The sequence below is a fragment of the Indicator indicator genome, chromosome 8, assembly GCF_027791375.1.
Source record: "Indicator indicator isolate 239-I01 chromosome 8, UM_Iind_1.1, whole genome shotgun sequence".
NCBI classification, from domain to species: Eukaryota; Metazoa; Chordata; class Aves; order Piciformes; family Indicatoridae; genus Indicator; species Indicator indicator.
In genome coordinates, this window is record NC_072017.1 from 17,125,578 (window position 1) to 17,151,848 (window position 26,271).

At 35.5% G+C, this 26,271-nt stretch overlaps 1 protein-coding gene across 2 annotated transcripts; it reads left to right on the plus strand.

Annotated features, from left to right (window-relative positions):
- On the plus strand, positions 1 to 22,987 carry HPGD (15-hydroxyprostaglandin dehydrogenase). 2 transcript variants are annotated; one of them, XM_054383125.1, is made up of 7 exons: positions 1 to 93; positions 256 to 379; positions 4,313 to 4,419; positions 14,050 to 14,146; positions 19,622 to 19,698; positions 21,575 to 21,738; positions 22,816 to 22,987. In XM_054383125.1, exons 1-7 carry the CDS (start codon positions 1 to 3, stop codon positions 22,952 to 22,954), a joined length of 801 nt encoding a protein of 266 aa, XP_054239100.1. In that variant the 3' UTR covers positions 22,955 to 22,987. The 2 variants fall into 2 exon arrangements, with proteins under 2 accessions (XP_054239100.1, XP_054239101.1); XM_054383126.1 differs by lacking the exons at positions 4,313 to 4,419; positions 14,050 to 14,146.
- Positions 22,988 to 26,271: the final 3,284 nt, after the last annotated feature.

The window sequence follows — 26,271 nt, forward strand, 5'->3', positions numbered from 1 at the left end:
ATGCACGTAAATGGCAAGGTGGCTCTGGTCACCGGTGGGGCGCAGGGCATCGGCAGGGCCTTCGTCCAGGCGCTGCTGAGCAAGGGCGCCAAGGTAAGCCCCAGGGAGCACTCTCTCCCCCCGCACCTCCAGCTTCCTCCCCACAGCCGGTGCCCGCGGGCGCGGGGTGGCGGCAGCCCCCGGGCTCGGCAGGCCGGCGGAGCCGTCCGTCTGGCCAGCCGGCCACCCTTCAGCCTCTCCCCCTTATCCGCTCAGGTAGCCCTGCTGGACCGCAACTCCGAGGCCGGGCAGGAAAGCAAGGGGGCCCTGGACGAGCAGTTTGAAGCGCAGAGGACGGTGTTCATACAGTGCGACGTTACGGATCAGGAACAGCTGAAAGGTAAGAGGGAAACTGTCAGCGCCGGGCTCCGGCTCAACATGCAGCAACCTGAGTGAGCCTGTGTGCTGCACCAATACGTATGCAATTAAAGCTTCTGGAGGACAGCCTACTCTCTATCTTTTCTGAGAGTGACTCAAAAAGGATCTGTTTCTGAACTTGCAGATGTGAAATGTTACTACCAGAATGCATGCATTTAACCAAGTTACTTGGCACACGGTAAACAAAAGCCAAAGAGATCATTTTCATTGAGTATTGTGTATGATATTTTTTGCGTGAAAATCTCCACAGAAGATCATTATTTTATGAGTAATACATATAAACTTAAAGTATGGACTTGCTTTTTATGAGGCTTAAGTGCAGACCCGAAGCTGCATTCCCTCATAAGAGTAATAAGTTCTGCTCTGGGTTGCAGTGTTCTTTCATACAGCTGAAAGTCGAATTGGCAAAAGATAGCACACTGCTTTATCATGATGTTAAATATAGTTTGGTAACTTTTCACAGATATTTTGCCAATGCAGAGAATGGCAAGGAACTTCCTTCATGTGTGATTTACATTTATATTTTCACTTAGTGAATAAATCTTGTTCCCTACTGAGTTTTTATAGTATCACATAATGTTGATGGACTGTTCACAACGTTTCAATAACAGGCACATCACTTCATCAAAGTTTCATTATTAAACGATACCTTCAGAGATGGTGATTCAGATTTTGACATCATTTTTTTCGGCACCCTTTCCCCAGGTTCGTTTGTGTTAGGCTAGATGTGAATATTTTTAATTCTGCTTTTATTTATTACACTTCACCATCTGCCTTCTCAGCAGTGCTGACTGAGCATTTCTATTCCTCTTTCATAAAACATTGCAGCTAGTGCAGAATTCAGTAATATTGTTCACTCTCCAAGTTAGTGTGATAGGATCTGATTCCAAAGGTTTACATTGTCTGTCTGTAAGAGAGATGCTGGACTTTAAAGTTGAGACCTGTTCTAATCAGCAAACAAAGTTTTGATCAGCTAAGTTGGTTACTGACTTTCTCCAAGTGGGAGGAGTAACCTAGGAGCAAGAAAAAGCATCCTAGGGGCAGGAAGAGCATTTGCTGCTGTATGAGCGCTACTCTAGTGTGCTTTCTTCCCTATGATTTCTCCACTCTTTAATGCCAGATGAGTGCAGGACCAACAGGATGTGCATTGGGAATTGGAGTAAGCAGGATGGGTCAGCAAGGGAGGTTTTGGAACAAACAGTAAGAAAACAGCAGTGCAAGTAGGCTAAGAATGGGCTGTCAAAAGGAGTGAGAGGAAGAATAAGTGGCATCTGTTTAACTTTCTCTCATGTTGCATTTGTCCTGTTGCAGGTATGTTAGCATAAATTTGCCATCATGTCTTACAGTCTTTTGTGGTTTCTAGGTGGGTTTTGTGTATGTGTGGTTTGGGGGGATTTTTTTTGTGAGGGGGAGTTTGTTTGGGGTGGGTTTCTTGCCTTTTTTGTTGTTGTTGTTGTCTAGCAGGTTTTTTTTACTGCTTTATTTTCCTAACTTTTTTTTCCGACTTGTAATTGCAAACTACCTACTACTAAACTTAGATTAATTTCCCTCCTAGTGCATAAAGTTCTTAGTGGATTCATCAAGTTCTGTACTTGCTCCTTGTCTTGAAGGTCAAGTCTATGAATGAAGTTCCTCATATTTTAAGTCTAGTATGAAACAAGCCACAGTACTGGAACGAGTATCTGTATTACGGATAGAAAATCAGCTGCTTCATCTGGTAGCTCTTCCACATAGTCTCCTACAAAAATCTTTTATTTTATCCCACTTTTGAAAGCTCATTACACATTTACTTTTGCTTTCCATTAATATTTAGAAAGATCACATATAACCTTTCCTTTAAAATGGATCCTCCTCTTCATTTTTCTCCATTCAATATTTCAGAGGATCATATGCTTTTAATTTTTATGATTCCATATGCAGCAACTAGTGTGCAATGCAAAGACAAAATTATTCTACATTTGTAAAGGGGAAAACGAGTCAGTTTACATTGATGTGGGTGATAACTATATTAAGAATTTATAATGAGATTCTTCTTTGTATGGATAGATAATAAATGGGATTACTGTAGGCAGGTAAACCTTTACCAGAAATAGTCCAAGTAACGTCTCCTTTTCCAGAGACGTTCAAAACCTGCCTGGACACATTCCTCTGTGACCTACTCTAGGTGATCTTGCCCTGGCAGTAGAGTTGAACTAGATGATCTTTTGAGGTCCCTTCCAACCCCCTAACGTTTAGTGATTCTGCAAACATTCTTTATTTTAACATAGGTAAGGAAACAACTGAAAACCATTTTGCTTCATTGTGTGAATTTAATAAATAACCACTATCCATGGTGGTTTTTGAAGGCAAAAGATTCTATTAAGAATGAGGTTGGCAAAAGTTGCTCTTGAGAGAAGTTAAAGAGCCAGTTTCCTAAACTTGGAAGCTAATTGAAGACCAAAGTTAATATTTATTTCACTCATTAAAACTAAGATAAATATTCAGTTCTGTTCCTAATAAGGCCAAAGATTTCATTTTCCCTTGCTGATAGGGGATTATAAAGATCAGTGACGAATTGAGAAATTAGAGAATGCGTTACAAGCAAACAGCAAAAGCCAAAAAGACAGCCAAAACAGAGGCTTTAGTAATATTAAAATATCCTAGTAGAGAGTACAAATAATATAAAAATGTGTACTATAAAGGCAGTTGGACAAATAAAACCATTCTCATCACCTGCCCAGTTCTTACTCTGATGACAAGATGACTGTGATGAAACCTGCATCATTCAGGCAAAGAAAAGGATGTAACAGTACTGACCATCTAGTGCAAGAAAAACACCTTTGTAAGTAGATGTCTCAAAGCTGCTGCTATGCTGCTGATTGACCCTAACAGCCAAAGACTAAGATTTGGAGAATTAAGATGGGATTGTTTTCCAGTGAAGTGGCTTCATTAAGGCCTGTCAAGCATAATTTCAAAGAACCCCAAATAATACAGATTTTTACTGTCTTGGTTTACATAATAAATATTTAGTGATTAGGAAGAATAATTGAAGGGAAGAACAAGCAAGCTCTGTATGCATGACAGTCTCTGCAGTCATGGGACGTCTTAGTCTGGAGGTCATCTCATCCAACTATCCTGTCAAGCAGGGCCAGCCTTGATGAGTTTGCTCATCACTATGACATCATCATTGCACATCTTTTAGCTTAGTCTGAACATTATCACCTGGGAGAACACAATGCTATAGTGGAAGTCTTCCAGTTCTTTATTTTGAAATTCTTTGGAAGACAGGTCACTATTTTCATCAGCTGAAGGAAGAAGATTGACCTGAGAAACACATTATTAAAGTTACCTGACAAGTAGAACATAAACAAATTTATTCATAAATGGATAACTTTAAACAAGAACAACAATGAATTGTTTGTATTCATACAATTCCTACTAGTTATATCACTGAATAAGAATTACATTCTTAGGTTAAATTCAGAATTAAAAATTCTTCTGAAAAATAAAGCTGTTATTTTTAATTTAAAATAAATAGTGCCAAATCTTGAAATCACTACGTGTACAAAACTCTTACAAATAAAGCTATAAATGCTTAATTTATATAGTTAGGATGCCAAACATCTTACCTAATGGAAAATGTATGGCTGGTAAGAGATTTCATTAGGTCCTACTATCAGGCATTATAAAACTGAATGAAAAGACAACTGTGATATCTTAATCCTTTCATTTTTTTCATTAATATGTTTAATATTGTTGACTGTTAGATAAATAATTTACTTGCCTGTTGTTCATTAGTGGTTAGGAAAACAGCAAAATGTTTTGGTAGTCTAATGACATTAATTTGTATACATTTATTGTATTTTTATGTCTTTTATTAAGCACTAGGAAATTTCACCCTTGTGTCTTATTATAGGTGCTTTCAAAAAAGTAATTGAACATTTTGGAAGGCTGGATATTGTGGTAAATAATGCTGGAGTGAACAATGAGAAGGACTGGGAAAGTACTATACAAACTAACCTGGTAAGCATTATCTCCTTTCACATGTTCACATTCCAGTATGTAATGCTGGAATACATTCAGAACCCTTGGCATGCACAGATTGTGCCATGTGACAAAACATTAATCACTGGATTGGTAAGCACAGCTATTAAAACAATAACTATGTAACTGCATGTGTACTAACCAATACATGTGTGTGTGGTTGTGTCCTTTAAGCTATCTGTCCAAGATGTACAGCACTGTGTAGGAGGCCAGTCTGTGTATATGAATATTTTAGAACATTTTAGTTACCAGTGAGACACAACTAGCTTGCATTAGAGAAGAAGCTGCTATTTGCTGGTATTACAAGAAAATTTGTTCAACCAATAGCTCCATGTTTTCTTCACCAATGAAGCAAGTATGCAATCTGAACTTTTAACATAGGCCATTCAACCATTATCACTGATAGAAGCACACCACTTAAGAGCACTTCCTTGTCAAAACTCAGTATATTCAACAGACCTGTTAAATTTATTTTCAAACAGACTGTTAGAAGTTCTTTCATATTACCTGCTGTCTCATCAGGTAAGACCACATTAACTGTTTTTCATTTGAAAATTTTTCCATCTCGACTAAACTGCTAGGAAATCTAAGCCTCAAAGGAAAGATCAAATTCTAGGTTAGTAAAACTCTGACCAGATCTTATTCTATGATCTGTGATGTTCTAATTCAATAGTGATTCAGCAAGTCTGCCCTATGACCAAATGTGACAGTGTTATAAGGTAGATCTGCAAAGAAAGTAGCAAAAGGAAGCTTGAAAGAGTGCAATGTGGAGTTTTCTCCAACCAGTCTTTTGGAATTTGTCAACACCACAAGAAAGCTCAGAATAAGAAAACTAAGTCTTGACAGAAAGTTACCCAAGTCTTTGAACCATAGTGCTTACAACCCCAAGATGAGTAACACAAGCTGTATATGAGAAAAGTCATAGAACAATTAATGGGAAAATATGTATGGGGTGGCGGGGGGGTAGAGGGGAAGTTAGATTTAATACTACTTGTTCTTAAGCTTTTTTGTCTATCCAAGCTCAATTTTGCTTATTCCTAGAAGGCACTTAACTGAAATCAGAGATTCAAATTTACACAAGAGAAACATTTGTTCAATTTCCTATCATGATGTTTTCACCTACATTCTTCTTCCTTCCTCTTTCATTTCTAAAATATTCTGACAAATTGAACATCAGGAAACTTCATATTGTGAAGTAACAGAAATGTGACATCCTTGATGCTGCACAACATCAATATGTGTTAGTACCGATCCCTTGAAATGGAAAGAAAACTTTACCTGTGTTCTAGAAGACTTCATTACCTTTACATTTGTGCCTGGTTTAGCACAGGATAGAAGTGTTTTGTTTTGTTTTTTTTTTTCTTCCTGTAGAGAAAGGAGCAAAATATGTATGAAACACATGATTTAAAAATGTCTCTATTTCCCCAACACAGGTAATTTTTCAGTATCTTTTATATTACCCTAGGAACAGGAATAACTTCTACAGTCATGCTTTACGTACTTATTTCCCATTTTTAAAAAAGGGAAAACAAACTCTTCATGTTAATCTTTGTCTTAGTGATAGCATATATTGATACAACAAATATTCCCTGCCCCAGTTTAAAGTACAAAGTACAAAAGTAGAGCAGTACAGAGCAAGATAAATCAGAACAAACACGTATGGGGTGTGTTCTTTATGGCTAAAACAGTTCACAGAACTGGTTGGTCTTCAGGAATGTTTTTAAAGGAGTGCAAAGAAGCTCCCTGATAGCCCTGCTTGAGAAAGCATGAGGAACAGGAAAGAACAAGCAGGCTGAACAAAGGGGACTTAATTTAGGAGGAAAAAGAGAGGGAAAACAGTTTCCCAAGAGTGAGAAAAGACAGAGGGGAAAGAGTAACAACTCCTAAAAAAGAGGTTTCTGTTGCAATGCTTTCTTCCCTTTTGCTACCTTTTGTGCTAAACAACATCCACATTTTCACTACCCTATTACATTTCTTTTAACATTTTTACTTAAATATTCAAGCAATGCCATCCATTTCTCGCTGTGTAACTCCAAAGCTGATAAGCTGATCCAATTAATGTCAGCTTGATCAATGGCAGCTTCAATCACTCACACCCGTACTACTTGTTGTAAACTCTTATTATGGTATGTAAAAAAAATATCTTTGAAAGAGGAATTCCATTTTAAATGGATATTACCCATGTAGTTTCAACAGACCATTGCACACAGATAACCCATGGACAGAATAGAACAAGAACATACGACACACATTCTTATCAAGAGTTCTGTCTACTGTCCTCCAGCATGATGAGAACAGTGTTGCTTGCATTCAGCTTCAACTTTTTCAAGAACTTTATGCCTAAAGAATCCAGAAACTTTATAATATGACTTCTTTTTTTTTCCACTTTAAGTCCCTAAAGTAAGAAAAGGGCCTACATTTTTTTTTATGAACATGGAATGTATATTTTAGCCAGACACAATCTCATATTCTAAGAAGCTTCCCTAATTTTATCTTTTATTGATCATATAGGCTTTCTGGAACTATAGTGGCTGCTACAATCACAGTACCTTCTCTCTTTACTAAGTTTATTTTAAAACAACTCTGACATTTTCTTGCAGGTTCCCACCAGGCTCGTATCAGAGGTTTCTGAAAAATTTCATAGGTTGCAGTACACAGTCGAATGTGGCAGTTCTGATATTAAATATGCTTACATTTTAAATATTACCTGAACCAAAAGTATAAAAGCGTTTTTCATAACATTTTACTACCTTATTGTTTTCTTATATCAACAAACTCATTATATTGTAGGTATATTTAAACCAATTCCACAAATGAAATTAACTAGACCCATGAAAGAATTTGACAGCAAAGTCACAATTACTGCCTATTTATTTGACGGGTTTGCACATTATAACACATTACTGTGGCAAAATTTTAAATTGCATGCCATAACTTGGGTATACCAAAAGAATCCAGCCATATGGCATCCAATTATTTAAGAGCTGTCAAGAGAAGTAGAATTCAAATAGATATGCAAAATTTGTTCAGATGCATGACAGTATCATTCTTCATTATCAGACAAAATGTGACAGTATCCAACAACAGCAAGTTTTTATATTTTTCACGAGTTTGTTTAATTGCATTTCCATAAATGACAAAGGTAACAACTTTCTGCAAATTTAGAAAAGTCATTTTCTAAAATGAAGTCCACCTAACTCTGAGTTTGTCCTTGCAAAATATTTAGATTGTTCAGAGACTTTGTCCAAGGAAGTGTGCTGTATTTAGAATTGAAATAAAGGTTTCAGCAATGAGCAAACCTCACAAAATCAATTTATATATTTCAAAAAAAGGCCAATTAATGTCTCAGCAAAAACCAAAATAGAAACTAGGCAAATTTCAGAAATAATTAGCTTCTTTGTGGGGAAGAAAGACTTAATGATCCTCACAAGGCTGTTCCACTGTGCCATAAAAGGGATACCTTGGGAGCATGCTGCAGTCTTCTTATGGTTTCATTCACCTTGTTGTTCTTTCCCAGTGCGCTGGGAGAAATGACAAGGACTGAACTTTCATTCCAAAATAATGTGACCAGGACACATAGCTGGATTCAGCAGCTGGTGATTGCTAACAGGTCTCACACTACGGACAGAGGCAAGCACTCTTTCTTTATGCTACCAATACAAACAAAACAAACCTAAAAGTGCTATCTGTAGAAGCTAAAACGCTATAGGTAACTAGTTTACCAAATCTGCATTCTAACACCACCAGAAATGCATTATCTCTGTTCAATGGCTTAGTTGCTCACTCCTCAGCATAATTTCATGTCAGAATGAGGACTAAGTGCCTCGGGAGAGATGCAACCACCAAAAAGTACCACTTACCTTGAAATCAGTGGCATGAGGGTCAATACTGTAAGTGCATAAAGAAGCCTGTAAGTATAATTACATTTTTTGTTCATATTGCACTAGGGAGGACACAAAGTCCTAACTTGATTGCACAGTAAGTCAACAAACTTCTTAGCTTACAGTATGTGTATTTACAGTAACCAGTGTTGAAGAAAAATGAAAAGCACATTTCTTTGAATTAAGAACTATTCAAGCTACTCAAAACGCGGTACTATTGCTATGTCCTTCAGGAACAGGGAGCTGGGGGAAGTAAAGAAAACAGCACAGTAAAAAGCTATAATGTTTCACTCCTACATTGTAAAACAGCTACTGATTTCTAGCAAATGATCAAATCCTATTGGATGTTCCTTTCTGTTTACTGCCTCTTCCTCGCTAGACTTCTTGTTTTCTGCACTTTAAGTTGGAAATTCAAACTCAAGAGTCTGTAATTTCATTTCATATAGCAAGTAAACTAATTTATGCATAGGAATGCCAAGACACTTGCATGCTTGCTCCAACCTGTTTGCTTCCAAGGAAATTTATGTTAAAGACAAAATCAGTCCCACCTTCCTGTCCAAGAGCAAAATACAAAAATTTTCCATAGACATCACTAGCAACACTTAGCTTTGAGACTTTTGAAGTTCATCTTACGCAGTTCATAAAGTACTTTGAAACGCTTCCTTATAGATAACCATCGATTTACAACGTCACAGTATGAACGTCAAATGATCTTGGGTCAGATTCCAGCTCTGTGCTAACCTGCTTTGTGAAACCACAAGTCAATGTCTCTTTCATTTGGGTTTTGTTTTTTTGTGTTTTTTACGGTTTTTTTTAGGGGGGTTGGGTTGTTTGGGGTGGTTTTTTGGTGTTGGTTTTGTTTCATTTTGTTTTTTTCATTCAGTATCCCTAGAACTTAACTAGATCAGCTGGGAAACCAATGTAAAATGTTAGGACTGATGAACAATTACTCTTTTATTCTCTCAGTTGAAATCATGTTGCCTTATCACCCTTGACAACAAAAGCGTAGTCATCCTCATGACTGAAGGAAAGCAGATACGGTTTCTCAAGCATAAAATATTAACATGCATAAGGAGACAGCAAAAGTATCAGACAAGAGGTGGCAAGGGAAACCTTATTAAACAGGGAAAAGAAACCATGTCAGTTGGAACAGCTGCCTTGAAACACTAGGGAAAAAAGCATTGTATACTAAATTACTTTCAAAGGAATTGTCACTTAAAAAAAAAAATAATGATGTTCTAGGCACCATTGCTGAAGAATACTTTTTTTTTTTAATAGAAAAAGCTAAAATGAAATAGTATGAAAATTGTCTTAAGAGCATAATGTTAGAGAACAAGAATATTGCATAACACTGGCTGACATTGTATCCTAATGCTAGAAAAATATTAATTAAGTCTCTATTGAAGACTTGGAGTCTTATTAGAATCAGTTTCAATATACAATTTCTTCTAGAACAATACAATTAAAACTATATAGCTGTGAGATATAGATGTACTATTCTTGACAATTCTCTAAGTTTTGTTTCATATTTTGATGCTGATAAAATTTGTCATTTCATGATTTGTTAAATTATTGAGTACTGATATCGTACTTCCCAAATCAAGTGCAACTGTTTTGAGTATTTGCACGATTATTTTGCAATGTTTACCATACTGTCAGAAACTCGATTTTAGGTTTATTACTCTGTGGTGATTCAGAATGTCTGATCCCTTCTAAATTAAATCATAATTTATGGAAGCTAATACTAGGATATATTCACATGCTCACTATTGTAACTTCATTGGAAAGAATCCTAAATTTTCTATTGGTAGATGAGGAGTAAAATTAGGAGCACAGCTAGACTTGCCATGAACCCTGATGATTCATCTTCATTATGTGTTATCGTAGAGCAGCATATTTGGGTACAAAACCAAACAGCAGTATCACTAAGATCACAGTTTTTTCAGTAGCAAAGAGGACAACCATTTAGACCATTTTATGATTTTAATTACAATAATTTTCTGTAGCCAGGAGCAAATAAACAAAGTGTGAGTCAGCTGTCCCAATTTTCAATTTTCCTGTACTTAATTGCAAATTTGACTGCTGTCCTACTCTTGGTTTTTGACTTGTTTATGGACAACATCCTTACAGATAAATGCAGCTATAAACAAAGGAATTGTAAAAAATTCAACTCTAAAATGCAACATGCTTTCCTGGACAAAGTTAAATCTCCCAGCATATTTTTGACTTAAGTCAGACTTTCCTCTTTTTTAATTGAGCAATTTTAAATTTAACTTTCCCAGAATTTCTATTTGCAGCAGACAAACTATGGATTATTTTGGTTAAGAGCATGGGATTAAATTATCATTCTTAAAAGTATACATAGGGAATTACACAATCTGAAGACACCTTTAATTTTTCTCTCTATTGAAAGACAAATTACAGACATGTTTCACATATTCCAAAACCACAAAACTGGGCTGCACAAACCACACCATTCTCTCCCTGTCTTGCTTTCTATTATGCATTTCAGGGTATCGAGAAGCAATAGCTGATAACCTTTCTTCTAGAATTAAGACTGACTACTCTGACCTCAACAAATAAGAATCCAAAATTTACATTTCATGTGAAAGGAGGTTTGATGCTGCAATTTATGTACTTGCAAAGATGGGCTTCCTAACAGAACCCCAAACCAATCTGGTATTGCTCTTTGGAAAACCTCTTTCCCTTTTGAGTGTCTGTTACTAGCTACAACAGCCAGCTTCACTTCATCAACTCTGATGGATCGACAAACTCAACTGGAAAGAGGCAGCACATGTTGTATGACTTCTGTTAAGTTCAGCTGCTGCTGTTCTGTGGAGAGCTATTGAGAGAACTTTCCAGGAGATAGAGGAATTCTGGCAAGAGAACGGGAGATCTATCACATTATGCCTTTCATTTGAAATGCCATACACTGAGTATGCAGAGAGCTAGGTTCTTCTCACTCTATATATTTGATTCAGAGTTTAACTCCAGAATAATCCTTTGTTATCAGCCCAAAGACCAGAAATAGCTGTATCACCCAAGATCAGTCACACTCAATGTGAAGTTTTGTTGTAAGGATAACAGCAGGTGTAAAGACAATCACCAAATGAAAGTCTGCATTTATTCTGAGGACAACCTCTCACAATACCCAAATAAAGGAAAAGTCTTCCCCAGCCACTTGAAGAAAAAAAGAGCAGTACAGTGATTTTGATAGAAGAGTCAAGCTACCCATTTTTCCTTATCTTGCAATTGTAGTTCAGCCAAGGACTCATCTAGCTCTATTATCTCTTTGAAGGAGCTCCATCTTTCTCCAACTGATTTATTTCCTTTAATCATCCTAAGGGGAATTATCTTTTTCAGTTCAGCAGGCTGAGCTGCTGCCCCAGGGCATGATAGGACCTGCACCTGCTTTCCACAGATAGCATTAACCCCTTCCTCTCTAAAATGTCTCATCTACAATCATACATATATATTAAAAAACCCACCCACTTGTAAGTCTAAATCTAATTTGTTGAGCTGACTATGAGTTTGTGTTCAGTGTAAGTATAGTTACAGCAGTGCTCCCAGGCATTAACAATCTTTTTGTTTGTTTGTTTTTTCAATAATTAAAATTTACATGTGACAATCAACATTAAACAGTATCAGGTTACTTTTCAGGACATGTAAGAAAAATTTAACTTAGTGAAGCATTTTTCAAGCCACCAAAGATAGTTCTTTGGAAAGTTTCTGTTAAAATATTTAATCAATAACATTCTTTGTCATTAACCAAAACATTTTTTAAAAGAATGTTACCTGAAACAGAACTTTCCAGGATAGAAACAAAAAAGCTTTCCATAGAAAATTTTAAAAAGAAAAATTTAAAATGTTCTATCAGAATTTTTAAATATCAGCATAAAATCATATTTTTGTGATTTTTCACACAATTCCAGAAGATAGGTATACTGAAAATATATTCATACTGAAAATATCATATAAAATGCTATGGAAAATTTTAGAATTTGATTCACCATCAAAATTCCAAAGGGAAATTAGTAGTGAGACTGCAGGTTGCTTTATCCCTGTCAATGAGCAGCTTAACTTCATGTTGCTTAGAAAACAAACAAGTGCTATCAATAAAGCAGGACATGCAGTCCTGTTGAAACCAACAACATGAAGGGTAACTAAAATTGAAGTTTTATTTCATTTTATAACAAATTACTTGTATGTCTAAAAATATCAGCCAAAAAAATTGAAATGTAATACCCATCTTAAAATTAGAATACTTTTGATTTGGGAATTTAGATAATGGCAGACAAACAATTTATGTTCTGATTTTAATTTTTTTTCCTTCCAGTACAAGTAGCCACAATCTGCTAGGTTTTAAGCATGGACAGATTTTTCATTGTGGTTTCTTTTATTATTACTTTCTACAATTTCTGTCTCCATGATTCACAATTCAGTAGACCTTCTCTGGTCAAAAATCTCAGCGAAATAATTATCAGCAGATGTGAAAATATTTTTGGGCCACTTCATCTTTGAACATGTTAATTTATGTGGGTCAAATGAATAGCACTAAACAGTAATAAAATATAAATGGAGTTCTTGTTTAAAAGCTGAAATAATATTTCCATAAGAATAAAAGTGAATCAATACATTTCTTCATTTTAGAGTAGAAACAGTAAAAAAAACAACAAAACGTGAACTGATTACAAGGAACTCTCAAAAAAAAAACCCATATCCAAACAGTAAATAATTATGAAATAATATTTGCAACACTGCACTAAAGTTAGTATCTTCCACTATGAGCACTGTCTGCTGCCTTCCTATTGTAAATTGGTAAAATCTCAGGTAAAGTGACTTACTCTCTAGGAGAGACTCTCAATTCATTCAGGAAGTTGATTAATCCTGGCATCTCAGTTTAAATTTCTGAGGTTCAGTGAGAGGAATCCCATTAGAATTTCTCACTGAAGTAGGATTTAAAAAGAAAAATAAATTAAGGAATCAAGATTATGCAGATTTCAGGAAAAAAAAATTTCTTCAAAATTCTTTCCTTAATAAAAGAAAAAAAAAATCATAGACTGCCTCTAATATTATGCTAACGATGTTTCCCAGTTCTTACAATGCTTTTTTACCTTATCTGTACTTGTCTCTTTGGGCTAACTTTCAATTGAGAGGAATGGGGAAACTCCACTAACTTCAGTCAGAGAATAATAAAAAAAAGTTCGTATCCTGGGACCAGAAATACATCACATAACTTAATTCTAAAAACTGTTAATCCATACCTTGAGCCACATGGATTTGTAAGTGTTAGCTTTATCTTCAGATTTAGTCTGTACTTTGTCCATCACATAGAGGAGAGTTCTGTTTCTCAACAAAATGCTGGAATTTGGATCAGTTCATCCACCACTTATGTCCATAGATAAAGTATGTGTTTTTTCTATGAATTATTTACTTATTCTTTATTTTGCTTCCTCCACAGCTTTTTTTTTTTTTCACATTATAACATTTTTGTTTGAGTATTGATTTCTTAATATGAAAAAAAAAAAATTGCTAGTATTTTTCTCCGTTGCAGTTGTGCTTCTGAAGTCACTGATCTGCATTACTGTGGAGTGTCTTTTGTGTTTATAAACTTCAAAATATAAATACAATCACTGGTAGATTAATACAGGTTCTAGACACAATGCAAGCAAGTTTTAGGTTTTAAAAGATACTATGAATAACATTTTCCTTTTCTCTACTCTATCAGACATCTGTGATTAGAGGAACCTACCTTGGCCTAGAATACATGAGAAAAGGAAATGGAGGTGACGGAGGAGTAATCATTAATATCTCATCTTTGGCAGGTGAGAATATTTTCTGTATAAACACTTTCTATTCACTGTTTAGTTTTTTAAATAAGTGAATCACAATGATCAGTCATAATTTTTCTTCTTTCTCATGGCTTTTTCCTGTTTATCCCCATTTTGAGCTGGTTTTCATCATAGCAATCAGAGTAATATCAAAGGACTACAACGTTAACTAGCTTTTCTAAAATCAGTTCAATGAAAAATTCAGTAATTTTCCTAATCTATCAATCTCATATTTAATAATCCTGAGCATGACATATGTGGGGTTTTCTCACACACTGAGGAAAACCTAACTAGTTAATGCTCATTGACACTATGCAACAACTGAATTAAAAGATAATGTACACCCCACTGTCTGTAAAAAAACAAAGTCTAATGTATAGACCTAATTTGAATTCAGGTTTAAATCTGATTATATTATAAAGTAGTTATCAGGTGGAAAAATCAGATAATCTTTTTTCACAGAAAGTGAGGCAGCAATAGCACATCCCTCATTCTACTCCACAGGAGCACAGGTATTGAAGATTAAACCATATCTACTTTAATAGTGAAGACTGTCACACACCAGCACTGTGTTCCAAGTCCTCTCAGATGTGATCTGCCTCTTCTTGAGAGCCCATAAAATGAATATTCCTATTTCACTGAGCTTAAGCAAACACATTCTTTGCTCACTGCTTATCCTTTCAATGTATTGGAATAAAAATAGAAATATATAGCTTCTAAGTCAGTCAGGGTTATTACTGCTCAGTTGGGAGGCAATATTCTGCACAATTTGCTGTAGGTAAGCTTGGCTTTGCTGTAGTTGAGCTCAGCAAAAAAAGCACAAATGCAGGGGAAGCCCTGAACAGAAAATGATGTCACCTGACACCCTTCTTAAAAGAGTTTGTGAGGAAATGTTTGAATGTTTGAATAGTTTGTTCTCTCTTGCTACTGACATACTGTGTGTCAGTGCTTTCTTTGGTATCCATGCAAAATACCAAATGTTAGCAATTGCATTCCAGGGTATTCCCATGTGTTTTTTACAGTAACAAGTCAGTAAGACAACAATAGCCCTAGTTCCTGATTGTGGACAGGTGTAAATATTCTTAATACTGTTAAATTCTCCTATAAACATTGGCTTTTGAGAGGAGAGGCCAAAGTCACCTTACTGATGTAGCGCATGTGGATCCTGAGGATCTGACTTAATAGATATACAGAAGAGTTCTTTCTTAAAAATCTGTATATACCTTTAAGTCAGCACCTGCAATACTGGCTAACATGTTGCCAAATGATGCCAGGAAGCTTATGTCTGTTGGCTGAAATGAAGATTGTTTTGGCACCAAATTAACCTGAATGAAACTTCTATTGCAGTACAAGAGTCCACCAACACAAGTAAAAGATTAAACATTTTCACAGAAGTGTTCATACCCATGTAGTGCTTAAGAAAGGGCAGAGGTAGCAAGTAGTTTGATTCCTTTTCTAACTAGTCTCAAACACTAAATTATTTTAAGACCTAACAGCGTGGCTGATCTCGATTTATTAAGAGATTGTAAGTGCTGGTTTAGGGTTTTGGTTAAAGTTTGCACTTTTTTAACATTAACATTGTGGTCATAACAATTGTGGGTATCTCTCAAAAAATACCATGGCTGGTATTTAACAATTGTTTCCCAGGTCAAAAGGAAAAACACATTATAAAAGCTGACATTTACTGATTTATCTAATTTTTTTATTTACTATTATCTGTGCACTTTTTTATTCTAATTTTCCTTTCCAGTCTGAAGGTCTAAGTCTTCAGGTTATTCTGTATGTAAAAGACAAACTGTCATTGGCTTGTTTATCATTCCCTTTGAGTGTTTTCTTTTCTCAGAGCTAGCTTCTGTTGATCATTAAACATTTGAGGAGTTTTGATTCCCCCCCACCCTGTCCAAGTTCTCTAAAAGATTTTATCAGATATCCTCTGCAGTCAGCAAATATTCCTGTGTCTTACCAAGCAAGGAGAGTTATATTTAGTGCTTACGTAACATTCAATAATATTTGGGTTACACATTAATTAGTTTCCAGTTCTTCACCACGGGAATTTTACCAATGATTTGAACTAGAGACAGAATCAAGCCTTGCTGTTTTATATTTCCAAACACCACAGAACTACTTAAATGCTTCTATGAAGTGGATGCTTAAATGTTCATTCAGCTGGGTGAAAGCCAGAGTGTCCACCCTCTCTTTCCAGTATTGAATCTTCCTTTCCATTGTGTCTGCACACAAAAAAAGAGAGAAATATGCAAGTACCCACCTCCTAACTCACTGCATCTCAAAACATAAAACCTTCTCACTTTATGCTTTCATATCAAGAGGAAGTAATGCCACTAAACAACTGGGATAATGGGAAATGTATTTGACTGCCAACATAGCCCCATAAAAAATAATGCCAATGAGTGCAGCTTTTGCATTCTAGGAAACTTCATTTCAAATTCAAAGAGTAAAATGTTCTCAGATTTCTTCTGATGGGAGTTACATACATTCATTTTAATTTTCACAGAATAATGACAAGCAAAGGAAAAAAAAATACAAACCTAAATTTAACTCCTGAGATTATTTACATGATTAAACTTAGCATTGTCTCTTACCTTTTGGTGGCTGGTACCTGTACAATTTAGTAAGTAAAAGGGGAAAGGAATTCATGTGTACGTATGCACTCAGTTTTGATGGCTTTCATGCTTTCAAGAAGGTATTATGGAAAACTGAATTTGTATCTGTGTGGATTCTAGAAGATTAAAAAAAAAAATCAATGTAATCAATGTATGCATAGAGGTCAGCAAAGTAGGTACAATGCTTAGCACATGATCATGGTAGTTCGTTGAGAAATTGTTCAATGTGTAAGGTATCTGGATACCTTTCTGTTGTGCAGCCATTTCAATTGGTTGATTGCACTGCACTTCAAGCACTCAGGCTCCAACAAGCAGCCTATTTGTCCTTAAAGTACCCCTCACAGCAAACAGCCTTCTTTAGGACCTGAGCACTGAGTAAAGGCAAGACTCTATCACAGTGATAGAGTGGAGCAAAAGTGTAAATGGCTGCACAGCTGGGATGTTCAGCATCATGAAAGAGCTTCTGGTCTCTCTTCTTTATATAAAGGAGGATGCTGAGCAGAGTCCAAAGGAATTATTTTACAAAATTTAGAAACTTTTTCCTTGAGACTTGAGTTCACTGTTTAGAAATTGCTAGAAATGACACGACTCAGAATTTTGCCAGGATTTCAGTGTCTCCTTTATTTTGACACAGGTCACAAAAGAACATAATCTTGTACCCCTCCCTGTTCTTAAGAATAAAGTATTATATAAACATTTTTTTATCAATTCCCTAATCACTCTGTAGGACCATCATGCCTTGTTACCATGTAACCTGATAGTTAGCTATCCACTTCTTCAAAAGAGGCTTTGACCTTCTCAAAGAACATTGAAAGCATATTCTGTAGTCTTTACCCAGACTTTTTCCTAAGTGCAACAACATAGATTTCTGTAATGTGGTTTGGAAAGGCTTTTACTTTAAATGAATAGGGCTTAGTCTTATGATTTCATTTATTTATAAATCTGCATAATCATACTGTAGAAGCAGTGCTTTCTGAGAAACCCAAAGCCTTCATGAGCTGGATCAGAAAACAGACGGTGGTTCTTCATTCTGTGTTCCACACTCTTCAAACATGAAATACTTTCTTCCAAAAATTAATGAAACTTAAAGATACTATTAAAGAGAAATTACATTTGTCTTAAGCTGTGCAAAAGTGTACCCATGGAGCAAATGGGGCAGAAGGTTAATCTAAAAGACAATAAATCTTATTCAAAGAAAGAAACTTCTTCAAATCTCTGAGAGCAGCATCTTCAGAGGGAAAGCATACTTGGAGAAAAATGCTTAATTCTGTATTCCTCAAAGCTCTTCAGTAGACTGAAAGGAAATACTGGTTTCAACAAAGCTTATTGATACAACCCTCCATGCCCTAATTTCTGAAGATCTGGATATTTCAGCTATTGACCATGACAAACAAGAAGTTGTAGTGAGAAGCGTGACACTCTCTCAAACTGTAGAGTGGTCTTGGCACTCTAACCGGAGAGAGTAGAGTATAACAAAGGGCAGGAGCCTGCCAGAAGCTGAGGAAAACAAAAACCAGCGTAGTTAACACTGGTGAACAGGATTACTGCTAGTCTGCTTGAATTGGTTTTTGTAAACCAAAGAGGACCTTCAGGCATCATGAAGTCATTTGCAATTTACCAACTAATTCTCAACAAACATTGAGTGCAGAAGGAAGTTCACTGTCCCCTTTCATGTAACAGTTCTGTGATGAAGCAACATCCAAAGGGAGCTAAAACTGAGGCACAGGAGCCCTTTCTAAGAGGAACTGAAAACCACTTGTATCATTTTCCAGGAGTATACTGCCCCATCATCATCCATTTGAACACCCTTCGTGTCTTCCTCCCATTATTTTCTGTATAATATTCTCCAGTCTGTTTCATTTCTGCTCCACTTCGCATAATTAAATACTCATGGGAGCAGCAAATAGAATTCAGATTTTTTAACAAATGAATGCCCTAATTAACATGCTATGAACTCACCTTTGCTCGCTGGTTAAATAAATACTCAAGCAGAGCAGGCTCAACATCACACAGCAGTTCATTCCAAAACACTTGCTAGCAGAGTCCAGAGGACACACCACTAATGGACAGGTTCAGCTCTCCTCAGGTCAGGAAACTGGCTCACAGCTGGAAATTCCACACCACATTTCTGAGTACTGAACTCAAGTCAAAAAATGAGTCAGGACTGTCATTGTTTTGGGGAGGGATGCTAGGACTACTTTTCATTGTCTGCTTTGGCTGAAAGTGAGTCAATTGATTTCCTCTTTAGCAAAAATAATAATTTTGGTTAGGAAAGAACTGGTTTAGATGCTTTGATTTAAAAACAACAACAACAAATTTATTTGTTCCTTTAAAAATACATAAAACTACTCATGAGTTTGAAGAAAAAAACCCAAATGCATAAGAATATTTCTAATGTGCTAATCATTATCTGAGTTGTATAAAGTCTAACACACCACTCTAAGGGATTTAGAGGATAAAATGATGATCATCAAAACTCACCACAGGAATATAAAGCCAGCATTGCAATCATAACCCACAAGAGACAACACCAAAAAAATGTTGTCCTTGAGGGTTTTCTTCCAGATGCTGTCCTCCATCTTGTCACACTTTATAGATCCAACTTTTCCTCTCAAAAATCATACTTTTAAAATTGTTATTCTATTGCCTTCTCATGTTTTTATCCATCTCATCTTTTCCCAGCCTACCTCAGATTACAAAATATGATTTGCAAATTTTACTAATCTATTTTGTCACATCTCTGTAAATCCATCACTTATTTTTCACATTTTAGGCCTATATGTGTGTTTAAGGTAATCACAAATAGGAGTAGCCAACATCTTTATTCAGCTACCTTTTTATTTTAAAGGACTCATGCCTGCTGCATTCCAACCTGTGTACTGTGCTACAAAGCATGGTGTAATTGGATTCACACGGTCAATAGCAGTAAGTATGTGTTTTTGAAAACAGTATCAGCAGCTACTTGGGAACATGCTAAGTTTCTTACATTCCCTCTCTATCATCACACAACTGGAACTAATTTTTTTAAAGAAACCAAATGGCTGAAGCAGTGAAGGTTCCCTCTTTTCACAAAGTGAATCCAAAAATGGAATAAGTAAGGCATGTGTGTGTTGATGACTGGTTTGAGGTTTTGGGAGCCTGGGAGAAAGATGTTGCAAAGTAACTTAAGGACAGTGTGAGGAGTCCAAAAATCAAAATCTCATCCAAGCCTCAAAAATATTTTTCATAACTCCATCCCAGTCATTTAACATTTTGATTTCCTTATGTGTAAGTCAGCTTGATGACTCTTTTAACAATAAATGAATACTACAGGGTAAAAAAGTAACTCAAAAATGTTTACTATTATCTATTCTTATTAGCTCTTAATATGCTGAAAATGCAAAATTACACATTTTGGGATGAGACATGTTAGGTGTTATACTATCATGGAGTAGGTCATAACCTCCAACTCCAAAACTTTCTAGTTAAATTGAACAAGCAGTATGATAAAATAAGTTGGAGGGAGCAAATATGATTATACTTTCAAAGGATATGCTTAGAGATAGTATACTCATAAAAGATTTCCAATCTAATAGCCACAAAAAAAGCACCTGAAACGATCACATGGATAGTTTATTCATGTTTTTTGCCCTCAACCTCCATCTAAATAATTTCATTTTTACTTTAAGCTAAATAGATTAGTATAGATAAGTGTTATATATAACCTATTAGCCACAGCATGAACCTGACACCTGGTTTTCCATTTTTGTTTTCTCACAATAACATAAAAATCATCACTTAAGTTCAAAATAAAGGGTCTGTTAAAAATTTAGATGAAATGCTGTCTCTAAAGAACTGGAGAATGCCAAGGAGAAAAAGAACAATAAACGTTAACAACATCAGTACAGCCTAATGTCGGGCAGGTATGATAAAAAAAACATTTAGTTTTCTTCTCCAGACAAAAAGGGCAAGTTACTGTATTGTGAAAATTATATGTGATTTACATAAATAGAACTCAGCGTTGAACAGCTATGGTTATTCTTGGATATATCATGTATAGTTCATAAGCCCTTTTGTCATCACTAAGAAAGTTCGTTCAGCATTCAACATTGCCTAGAGGGTGACCGGACTTCTTCGCTACACACATGCATTGGTAGCACCAAAAACAAAGGCTCCTACCATTTCCAGAACAATTTGTGCTGCTTGCTTTCTTCATGTTTCTGAACTGTGTCCTGAAAAACTCCTGCCTGTTTCCTGGGGTTCACGGGGAATTCAGATTCCTTTCTTGGCACAGACAATAGAGCAGCTGGAAAGCTTTAGCATCACAGTTCTAGGGGGAGACCCAAACTTTATTCCTGTTGACAAGGGAGAGATAAATACAATCTTAGAGTTAAATCTGGATTTGATATTGGATTGTTATTTTTTAATAAGAAAGTTCTTACGATATTGGAAGCATACATGTAGGAGGGTTTTTTTTTTTTGCTTGGTTTTGCATGTGAGAATTATACATCACCTTAGAATACTGTTAATGACATGGCAATAACAACAGAAAAACTATGAAACAAAAACAGCTTCATGGAAAGGATGTTGATTTCTTGTGGAACTGTTCTCCCAACAAAAGAGATTTTTTTTTTTTCCTAATAATCTAGTTTGATTACTAGAGAAAACATGCTTCAAACTTGGCTGTTTAAACAACCAGTAGTAAAAAAATTTGCTTGCTAGGCAAGGCTGAAAAGTACTTAATGGTAAATCTTGTTCTTTGGAAAATTTCTTACACGATAGTGTTTTAAAACATTGGCAAATGTCTTTTTCTCTTTCCTAGTTAGCTGCTAATATGGAAAACTACGGTGTGAGACTCAACACAATTTGTCCAGGATTTGTCAACACACCAATTCTTCAGTCAATAGATAAAGAAGAGAATATGGGACAATATTATTCGTATAAGGATGAAATCAAAAATATGATGCAGTTCTATGGTGTGATGGAGTAAGTCAAGTCAGATACAGAGTTTCTTTTGTCCTTTGCCAATGAAGAACATAGAACTTTCATCATAATTAAAGGGAAATACTACCTCATATAAAAGTCTATCAAATGTGTTATTCTTTGTACAAGGATCAAATGGCAGATATCTGAGGCTATTTTAAGAGTATCACCTACACAGCAATATTTTCCTGTAGGCATTCCCATTTCACAGCAAACTGCAAATCAAATTCCCAAGGTAAAGCCAGTGGGTTTGGGTTTTAATGGTACTTGTTCTTTCATATATTAGTTAAATCAAACTTGTTGTGAGACACAGGGCATACAATTTGCATTGAAGTTCCATAAAATTTACAACTGAGCCAGGACAGGAATTGGACCAAGAACTGAGAAGACTGGACTCCTTTCCCAGGAGCATAGTAGTGGTGGTGGTGGATCAGACCAAGAGTAGCCTAGCCCATTACAGTATTGCCAACAAAGGCCAAAAGCAGACATTGAGGAAAGAGTGTGAGAAAAAGACAAGCATAATGTGACAGTTTTAAAACCCTTTCTCAGCCTTTAACAATTAGTTGCTCAGATATTTCTGCATAAAGGAAATTGTATGACTGTGTTGTTTCACTCACACTTTTCATATATGAAGTATGTTGCCCCTATTTACCACAGCTGACATTGTGTGACGAAAGTCTCCTCATGCTATTTTGTATGTCATTCTTGCTACAGAAGCAGGATAAATGAACAGCAAAGAGCTGCAGAGGATTATGTAGGAGTTACTTCTGTCCATTGCCCTGACAGAGAAAACTTTGATAGGAAGCCCAGTGGCAGCTGGATGTCCAAAGGGATTTAGAACTAACTAGAGCAAACAAATGATGATTTGCAAAATTTCTGCTTTACTTTGTGTACCCTGAGTGAGGAGACTGAATTTCTGTCCTGAAAAACTCATACCACTTCTGCTTTTCTTGAAAATAATTTTGCTCAAATAAGCAAAATTTCCAAGGTGCATAGATTTACACTGAGTTTCCTTACTTGTCCTTTTCACATGTTCTATTACATCATGACTCTGAAATAATTGTTTTTTTTTTCTTTCAGCCCATCAATAATTGCTGAGGGACTGATAACAATAATTGAAGATGATACTCTAAATGGAGAGGTTATGAAGATTACAGCATCCCAAGGGATTCATTTTCAACAATACAGTCAAACACCGTTCACATCATCAAAGAGATAAATAATTGCTCTATGCTGATTGTTCTGAGCTTTTTTTAAAATATAAAATATTTTGAAAGGAGTAATTTCTGGGGAAAAAAGTTACCACCACATGTAGAGCAGTGACCAGTGACCAGGTTCAATTATTTCTGTTCTAATAACAAAGAGATGGACAAGAAAATCTGGTATGGGAGGATGTTACCATGCTATTTTTATTCTATAAGCACTAATAATAGTATTTGTTCAGTAGAATAAACACACTCCTCTGAAAGTTTTTGATTACACAGTAATATGGGCCAGGCTTTTTTTTTTCCTTCTGATAGTCTGATCTATGTACTCCAAGTGTATTTCGGTGGACCTGAATTATTTTGTATAATTCCTTTCACTGTCATAAGAGTCTACTTATTTATGTCTTGAATTCAGTTCAAGAATCCAGAACACAAATAGGGAGTTAAGAATTCACTTTTTCTCATGAAATGTAAAATAGATCAAGAAGTAAAATTCTCTTTCTTCATTTATATATGCAACTGAACATGTGGCATATCACACAGGACAGTATAGTTTTTTATCTTCTTGTATTTTAGCTATTTATAAAATATTTCAGAAACATTTTTGTCTTCTTTTATAGATATATATATATATATGAGAGAGTTTTCTATCTGTATATACAAGGATGAATACTTTGGTATTGATTGAAAGGTCTGCTTATTAAATCTCATTTTCTAAACCTTTGAATCTAATTTCTTGCCTTGATTGATTAAAACTTCAAGTAAATCCTGAATAATCTGGGGTTTTTTTCATGTTTTATACTCATCCATTTTGGTATCACAATACATATTCTTAGATGGATTGTGATACCATATCATATAGTGGCAACAAATAGTCAGAAATGAGCTTCCTACCTCCTGAGCAACACTGGACCTTCTGAATCCAGGTCATTCTCCAGCTACTTTTATGAACCACATCTTGGTACTCCATGAGTTACATGCCTGACAAAAATAAAATTTACATGGTAGTTTATTTAGGCTCCTAGCATAAGATGACTTAGTAATTCCTGGGAAAGCTGAGAAATTTAGTATTTGCACTCCTTAGAAGTACTGACCTTAATTTCACTGATTTTTTTTTTCATCATTATAACTGGAGTGGAAGCACTAATATTTCCCTTCTGTGGAAGGCAGGGAATAAGAAGACTGTGGGGAGAAGAAAAGCAGCAGACACATGTACCTTAAATTACTCCTCATTCTCCCCTGCCTTGATTCATAGCTATGTTAACATTGTTATGAAAGCCTATTTAGAATGCACACATGATCAGCATCAGCATCTCTGAACACGTTTGGATATCCCTCAGGACTAACAACTACTATCTGATTTTATTGTATTAATTTCTACTTTTGTCTCATTAAAATCAGAATTATTTCCTAATACATGACTGAGTATGGCAAATTATGTGATGTAAACTTAAAGTCAGCTTGCTTCTTAATTAGATCCTAACAATGATAATCATCTGCCCCTGCTTCTCTCTTTGTTAAACAGTATTTCAATGTACCTTATAAACATGGGAAGGTTTAATGATACTGTATGTAAACTATGTAGCTAGCTAACAATATGCTCACTTAGATAGTAACTCAGTAGCTCTTCTTAATAACTTACTTCAAATAACAATGGGAATATTGTAAATGTCAATATGCATGTTGATAATATGTTGTTACCTTGACTGCTTTTGTACATCTCCACTCCTTGCAGCCCCAGAGGAAACAGCTGTTAAACAGGGAGCGTTGAGTTTTCCAAGGGACTGATGAAGGAATATATAATTTAAGAATTTTAGTAATAAAAGACCAGAAATCTGATATATGTTCCCTGGAGGAATTGAAACAGAAAGAAATGTAAAGTTAATTAGACTCAACCACTTTAGACATTGCACAATTAACTTGTGGTATTGCACTGGTCCAAAGTTCTCATTCTCTGAGAGCTCAGTATTCTAAGAGGGGATCACATCTATGTGATATTGTCCACATTCACACAAACAAAATTAATAGAATATGGAGTTAGACTCCAGGACACCTGGAAACCTAAACCTATATTTGGGAAAGAATTAAATTCGTTATCTTTCTTGTACTTAAATGTCTTTTCTTCTGGATTAGTTTTGTAACTCAAGGATAGACATTTTCAAATCAAAGCCATACAGAAAACTTTATGAAAGGCAGATATTGGATTCACTTCCAACCGATCATCCGGTAAGCATGTCTCAGAATGCAACACATGATCATTTCATCAAATAAACATTTAGAATAAGATACATCTCAAATTATTAGCACATCTGGAACTCACTGAAAGAAACAAGGAAGTAACAATGAACTAATGTTCCTGATGCGAATTCTAATAGAAAAACAATAATCAAATTTCTACCTTTTAATTAAAAACAAAAATGCCCCAAACCAAATATTATTTTTCCAGAATCAGTTAGTCTGTATTAAAACACATCTGAGGGGTTTACCTCCACAGGAAGAGCAAGTCCTAAATATGTTTTGGAAAGGTTTCCTGTAAGACTTCCCCCCAACCTTTGGAAGTCTTCCAGAAAGCAAGAGAAAGAGCATATGTTTGATTTGCAGACAGAAACACCCAGAGAAGCAGTAGGTAAGTAGATGAGTCAAATGGAGAAAGTGAGTTTCATTTTTGGACAAAGATTAATTTGAAATTTCATCTTTAGTTAAAAGTCTTGATATAATTCCAAGACTTAATTTATTTTGCCTGGGAGATCATAATTTTTAAGACAACTGCTCCAGATTTGTAGGGAAACTCAGCCAAAAGAAAAAATAAATATTTTAAATGAGATACACTAATGGCCAAGAACATAAAATGACAAGTAATAATCTAGGCATATAATGACCTCTGCTTGTAATGAACAGTCAATCCCACATGACATCAGTTCAATTTTCAGTGGGTCCTTACAGTTTCAAATAGAAACCTTCAAAGGGTAAAAAATAAACACCATTAGTGAACTCCACTTTTGAAATGCTTATGCTCCTACATGAAAGTCCAAATCATATGGCATTTCAACCACTTTGTGACATGGCAGTGTTCCTTTATTTGTATTATTTAACACCTTGATTCAAGGAAATCTTTTTGAAATTCTATATAATCACAGTCATCATCATAATTTTATGGATAACATATTCTGTACAGTTCAGAAGGACCTGGAATTGACTTTTTCATGTGTATCACAAAATCATATGTGCATCAGTCTTATTGTTGAGAGGACAATCCATGCAGCAGCAAGTCCTTAAATTAAGGAAGTTCTGATATGAGAGACTAGACATCTTCCTCTAGTTTGCAAAGAGT

Bases quoted from the DNA above. Each gene is read 5' to 3' on its own strand.
- HPGD (XM_054383125.1), top strand. From the start codon at position 1: ATGCACGTAAATGGCAAGGTGGCTCTGGTCACCGGTGGGGCGCAGGGC. The intron at 94-255 runs GTAAGCCCCAGG...TTATCCGCTCAG, and splicing joins TGCTGAGCAAGGGCGCCAAG to GTAGCCCTGCTGGACCGCAA. The intron at 21,739-22,815 runs GTAAGTCAAGTC...TTTTTCTTTCAG, and splicing joins CAGTTCTATGGTGTGATGGA to CCCATCAATAATTGCTGAGG.